Below are 6,501 nucleotides of genomic sequence, written 5' to 3'. Positions count from 1 at the left end.
ATTTAGTAAGATATACTTTAAGTATTTCAAATTATTCAGTTTTCTCAAAAAGAAATTCGATGGTAAAACTGTTCCTTTCTGAAGATTTAAGAAAATCTTACGTTATTTCTATGTTTTAAAAATTTAATAAAGGGTGCCTTGGAATCGTTTATATAGAAACTTCCCATTTTCTCTCCTAAAATGGAAGACTTTCCTTGAGATAAGCCTAAATGATGCTGACAAATCAAGGGATCAAAACTGGTATGTTTTCTATAAGATTTCAAATATTGCCAGTGGAATAAAAATGAGAAAAAGAAAAAAATTATGAGTATAGTACAAACAGCCATTTTTCACTCAAACACTGCCAATATAAACTTTCTATTAAAAAAAAAAGGAAAGCTTGAAGAAGATACAAATAAATGGAAGCATATACCATGCCCATGGGTAGAAAGAATCAACATCATTAAATGGCCATTCTATGCAAAGCAATCTATAGATTCAATGCAATCCCTATCAAAATACCAATGGCATTTTTCAGAGGCTAGAACAAATAATCCTAAAATTTACATGGAACCACAAGAGACCTCAAATAAGCACAGCAATCTTGAGAAAGAAGAACAAAGTTGGAGGTATCACACTATCTGATATCAAACTATACTACAAGGCTACAGTAATCAAAACGGCATGGTACTGGCATAAAAAGAGATACATTGATCAATGGAAAAAACAGAGAGGCCAAAAATAAATCCATGCCTATATGCTTACTTAATTTATGACAAAGGAGGCAAGAATACACAACGAGGTAAAGACAGCCTCTTCAATAAATGGTGCTGGGAAAATTAGACAGATATATACCAACAAAAAAAAAAAAAAGAAAGAAAGAAAGAAAGAAAAGAAACTGGAACACCTTTTTATACCATATACAAGAATAGACTCAAATGGATTAAAGGCTTAAATATAAGACCCCAAACCATAAAACTTAAAGAAAAAAATACAGGCAGTAAACTCTCCGAAGCTAATAACAGTAATTTCTTTTCAGATATATCTCCTTAATCAAGAGAAACAAAAGAAAAAATAAACAAATGGGACTACATCAACCTAAAAAGCTTTTGTACAGCAAAAGAAACCATCAACAAAACAAAAAGACAACTGACTGAATGGGAGAAGATATTTGCTTACGATTAGAGGTTAATATCCAAAAATATATAAAGAAGTCCTACAACTCAATAACAACAACAATAACAAAAACAAAACAAAACAAAAACAATCCAATTAAAAACTGGGCAGAAGACCTGAACAGATATTTCTCTAGAAAGGAAATACAGGTGGCCAACAGACACATGAAAACATGCTCAAGGTTACTAATCATGAGAGAAATGCAAATTAAAACCATAATGAGATATCACCTGACAGAATGGCTATCGTCAATAAATCAAAGAGGATGTGGAGAAAAGGGAACTCTGATACACAGATATCGTGGGACTGCAAGTTGGTACAGCTATTATTAAAAAGTCTGGACGTTTCTCAGAAAATTAAAAATGGATATATCTTTTGACCCAGCAATTGCACTTATGGGTATTTATCCAAAGAAAACCAAAACAAAAATCTGTAAAGATCTACGCACCCCCATGCTCATGGCAGCAAAATTTACAATAGCCAAGATATGGAAGCAACCTAAATGCCCATCAACAGATGATTGGATAAAGAAGTTATAGTTCATGTATACAATGGAATATATTACTCAGCCGTTAAAAAGAATGAAATCCTACCATTTGCAATGACATGGATGGACCCAGAGGTTATTATGCTGAGTGAAATAAGTCAGACAGAGAAAGGTAAATATATATGATTTCACTTATATGTGGGAATCAAAGGAACAAAAAGAGCAAACTAATCAAAAACAGACTCACAGGTATAGAGAACAAACTGGTGACGGCCAAAGGCATGGGGGTTGGGAGGCTGGAAGAATGGAATGAAGGGTTAAAGAAGTAAAATTAGTAGTTGATAGATGGTCATGGGGATGAGGAGAACAGAATAGGGAATGTAGTCAGCAGTAGTATAATGGTAAAGTGTACAGCTGGAGGAGAGAAAGAATAGTTAGGGGGATTTTTTAAAAACTATATAAATGCCTAACCAATGTACTGTATACTCGAAACTAAAATATTAAAAAAAACAAACAAAAAACAAAAGAAAACCAAAGGCAAATAGATCAAGTATTTTTTCCTAAAGCTGAAAACAATGAATGATTTAAGATAAACGTTATATAGTCATAAACTACAGAAATTATAAATAGAAGCAATGTCAAGAGAAAATTACAGTAAGCTCAGAGAATAAGTGCCATTCCTGTGACTTTAGATAAATGAAATCATTCTAAGTAAATATTTTTATTACTCTGAAATTCAAACATTTTGAACATCACTTGTCTTTTCCAACTCTTTGTGACCTAGTTCACCTATTTCAAAGCAAAGAAAGTTAAAACCTGAAAACAGTTTTTATTCAGAATAAGAATTACTGTACTGAATGTGCAACAATTAGTACAGTATCTTTATAACTCTCAGAAATAAATGCTTTTTAGCACAATGAAGATTCTGACATAAAACTTCTTTTTACTATTTAAGATATCACTTTGCTGGTGCATAAATGTTTAGAGAAAAGTACATTATTTTCGTAGGAAATGTTAAATTAAAAAAATTTCACCTTTCTTAGTCTAGAATCTTCTACAAAAGACAATAAAAATGATCATATCTTGCCAGTGAATAATATATTTTTGGAGTACATATTTTTTAAGCACTATGATCTACTTTTTACTAAATAAAAAACATTGAATAAAAACTACAAAATGTTAAAAGTAGGGTTTAATATATGAAAGACGTGTGTTGATTTTAAAATAATCTCACAGGTAAACTAAGAATTTCATTCAGTACTTCATTAAATATGATATATAATGATATAACTTATATTATGCCAATATCATTACCAACTCTGAAAATAGCATGTGATTTGCTTGCTATTGCACAACTGATAATTTTAGGCTGATTTACAAAGATTCACAAGCTTGAGTCATTAACAAGATGTAAGGATATTAATTTTAGAATTCTTACTATTTCTAACTTCAGTTATAAGCCACATTTCTCTTTAAGGCACATTTATCAAATGAATGTTAATTCAAGCATCATTTTTAAAAACTGACTTAAAAAATTAAAAATTTGCAATAAAATCATTTAAAATAGAATTTCTGCTGAATAACTGGAAAGCCATTATCATACTTTTGTCCTTTACAATAACTGTTTTTTATAATTACTTTAGGAAAAAATTAGATTCAGAAACCTACTTTTCACAAAAGTCATTCAGAACACCCCAATAATCTTCAGGAACGACAAACCATTCACAATCACCTGGACCAATATTTATGTTCACAGAACAGAAGTTGTTATTTTCTTGGTGACCTGAAAATTAATGGACAAAAAGTCATTATTATACTGTAAAGTCAATGGGATAAATGTGCTTTTAAATTACTGAGTTGTTTAGAGGTGTGTGTGAAAAATAAATGCTCATTAAGTGAATCACATCTGATATTTATTAGCTACTGTCATTATTACTGCTTCTTCCTTTATGTAAACTCTCAATTCTTACAAAGAGTATCAGAAAATTAATGAAACAGTCTCCTACCAATTTATGACTCCTATAGAGCCTATAAACACCCAATGTAATGTTGGTACACACTTTAAATGCTTATAACTTTCTCACCACAGGCAGATTGATGGTGCTGCCATGGCATGATGCTTTAAAATTAGATATCCTAGACACAATTACAGATTTATTTTTTTCTTTTTAGAAATATTTTTTTATTTTTCAGTTATATTTGGCATACAATATATTATTAGTTTCAGGTGTACAACCTAGTGATTAGATATTTTTAAGTCTCACAGTGATCATTCCAATAAATCTAGTTAGTGTTCCTCTGACAGACACCATACATAGTTCTTACAATACTGACTGTGTTCCTTATGCTATATACTTTCAATCTCCTTGACTACTTTGTAACTACCAATTTGTAATTCTTAATCCTGTCCCCTTTTTTCACTTACCCACCCACCGCAACACCTCTCCCATCAGGTAACCCTCAAAATCTCTGTATCTGTGAGGGATTTTTTATTGTTGTTGTTGTTTAGATTCCATATATACTTGTAATCATTAAGACATTTGTCTGCCTCTATCTGACTCACTCCACTCAGCATACTAACCTCTAGTTTATCATCCCTTTACTTTCAGGCTCTGTATCTTTTGATCTGAAGTGAGTCTCTTGTAAGCAGCATAAGGGGCTTGTACTCTTACCCATTTAGCATTCTATCTTTTGAGAGGATCATTCGATTCTTTTTTCATTTGACGTATTCGTTGATAAATTTGTAGTTATAGCCATTATTTATTCATATTTTTGATACATATTTTTTTCTTCTTCTTAAAAAAGTCCCTCCAACATTTCCTGTAATACGGGGTTGATGGTCATGAACTCTTTTAGCTTTTTCTTGATTGAGAAGCACTTTATCTGTCCTTCGATTCTAAATGATACTTTTTCTAAATGATAGTTTTGGAGTAATCACGGTTGTAGGTACTTGCTTCTCATCACTTTGAATATGTTGTGTCAGTCCCTTCTGGCCTGCATAGTGTCTGCTGAGAAATCAGCTACCAATCTTATGGGAGCTTTCTAGTAGGAAACTAACTGCTTTTCTTTTGCTGATTTTCAGATTCTGTCTTTAACATCTGGCTTTTTAGCTATGATGTATCTTGGTGTGGGCCTCTTTGGGATCATCTTATTTGGGCCCCTTTGGGCTCATCTTGTTTGGGACTCTCTTGAGTTTCCTGGGCTTGTATATCTGTTTCCTTACCAGGTTACAGTTTTCCATTATTATTTCTTCAAATAGGTTTTCAATTTCTTGCTCTCTCTCTTTTTCTGGTACCTCTATGACAGGATGTTGGTATGCTTGATGTTGTCCTAGAGGCTCCTTAAAATATCCTCATTTTTTTGGATTCTTTTTTCTTGTTGCTGTTCTGCTTGTGTTCTGCTACCCCATCCTCTACATTGCTGATTTGATCCTCCGTTTCATCTGCTCTATTGATTTCCTCTAATGTACTCTTCATTTCAGATACTATATTCTTAATTTCTGACTGGCTCCCTATTATGTGTTCTATGTGTATTTTATGTTGGTTTTTTGTTTTGTTTTAATCTCAGAGTTCATATACTTTTACTCTAAGTTACTTGAATATCTTTAAAACCAGTGTTTTGAAATCTATGTTTTGTATATTTCTTGTCTCTATTTTGGTAAATTCTTTTTCTGGAGCTTTATTTTCTTCTTTCATGTGGGACATGCTTATTTGTTTCCCCATTTGGCTTCCTCCCTGTGTCTGTTTCTATGTATCAGGGAGGGCTGGTATGTTTCTCAGACTTAGTAGAGTGGCCTTATGTAGGTATGCTGTGGATCCCCGTGGCAAAGACTTGGGAAGATCCACCTACAGAGCAATTTTAGGCACAGCCTCTGCACCTCCGGGACCTCCTGCCAGTGTAACCAAGCCATCTACATATGGCTGCCACCTGTGCTGGGCTTACAGGTGTCTCGAGGGGCCACGTCAGAAACTAAGGCCGGCTGCCACTGGTAGAGGGCCTGGGACTGGCTCAGCAAGAGATACATGGCACAATGAGACAAGATACTGCATCTCTGGATTTTGTAAGCCTTTGAGAGATTTTATGAAAATTCACAGCAGAAGCCAAGACAGCCATTTTGTATGGAATAAATTACTGTAGGTGGCTTTGGTGGGTCCACAAGTTGGAAGAGGCACAATCTCAGGGAATGACCAGGGTGGAGAGAACTGTATTATCCAGGCTGAAGGTGCTTGTGTCTGTGTGCTGGAAGTAGGGAGGGCTCAATGAAGGAACAATGGCTTCTACCTATACTTCCATCTGGGAGCCAGCTGTTCCTCCATCCCTTGTTCTGAAGCCTAATAACTCAGCACCTCCATGTATGGCCCTAGTGCCTCCAAGCAGCTGGCCCAGCATGGGAGCTGACAGTGAGTTAGTCTGTCAGTGAGTAAGTCTGGGCTTGGACCCTTTAAGAGGAAAGTCTCTGATCACATTGTCTTCTGTCTCACTGAGCTACAACTTCTGCTGGTTTCCAACTCAGAGATTGTGGGGACTTGTCTTCCTAGTCTGGAACTCAGAGGTGGGGAGCCCAGTATAGGGCCAGGACCCCTCACCCCTCAGTTGGGGCAGGTGGCTCTACAGATAACCCTCCTTATTCTTGATTACCACATGTAGTTGTAGGACCAGGCTGTTTCATATCTCTGTCCCTCCTAGCATTTTGAAGTGACCTGTTATTTGAGGTGACCTATTTGTAGGGCTCCTGTTTCAGCTAGACCTATGGCAACTATGTGTGCTGCTTGCTCTGTAGATTTGCTATAACTTTGGTATGGTCACTAGTGGAGACATGTCCAGGCTCTACCTTCTACGTCATTTTAAATAAGCACAGA

At 35.0% G+C, this 6,501-nt stretch overlaps 1 protein-coding gene across 1 annotated transcript in view; it reads right to left on the bottom strand.

Moving 5' to 3' along the window:
- LOC102897701 (histone demethylase UTY-like) overlaps window positions 1–6,501 on the bottom strand; it is a 185,373-nt gene that overhangs the window by 21,723 nt on the left and 157,149 nt on the right. Inside the window, 1 exon segment of the mRNA XM_025050980.1 lies at window positions 3,311–3,425. Within this exon segment, the coding sequence (XP_024906748.1) occupies window positions 3,311–3,425 (115 nt within the window).

The sequence above is a fragment of the Pteropus alecto genome, unplaced genomic scaffold (genome assembly GCF_000325575.1).
Source record: "Pteropus alecto unplaced genomic scaffold, ASM32557v1 scaffold18, whole genome shotgun sequence".
In the NCBI taxonomy this organism is placed as follows: Eukaryota; Metazoa; Chordata; class Mammalia; order Chiroptera; family Pteropodidae; genus Pteropus; species Pteropus alecto.
The sequence above is the reverse complement of the archived record's forward strand: the minus strand, read 5'-3'. Positions and strand labels throughout refer to the sequence as shown.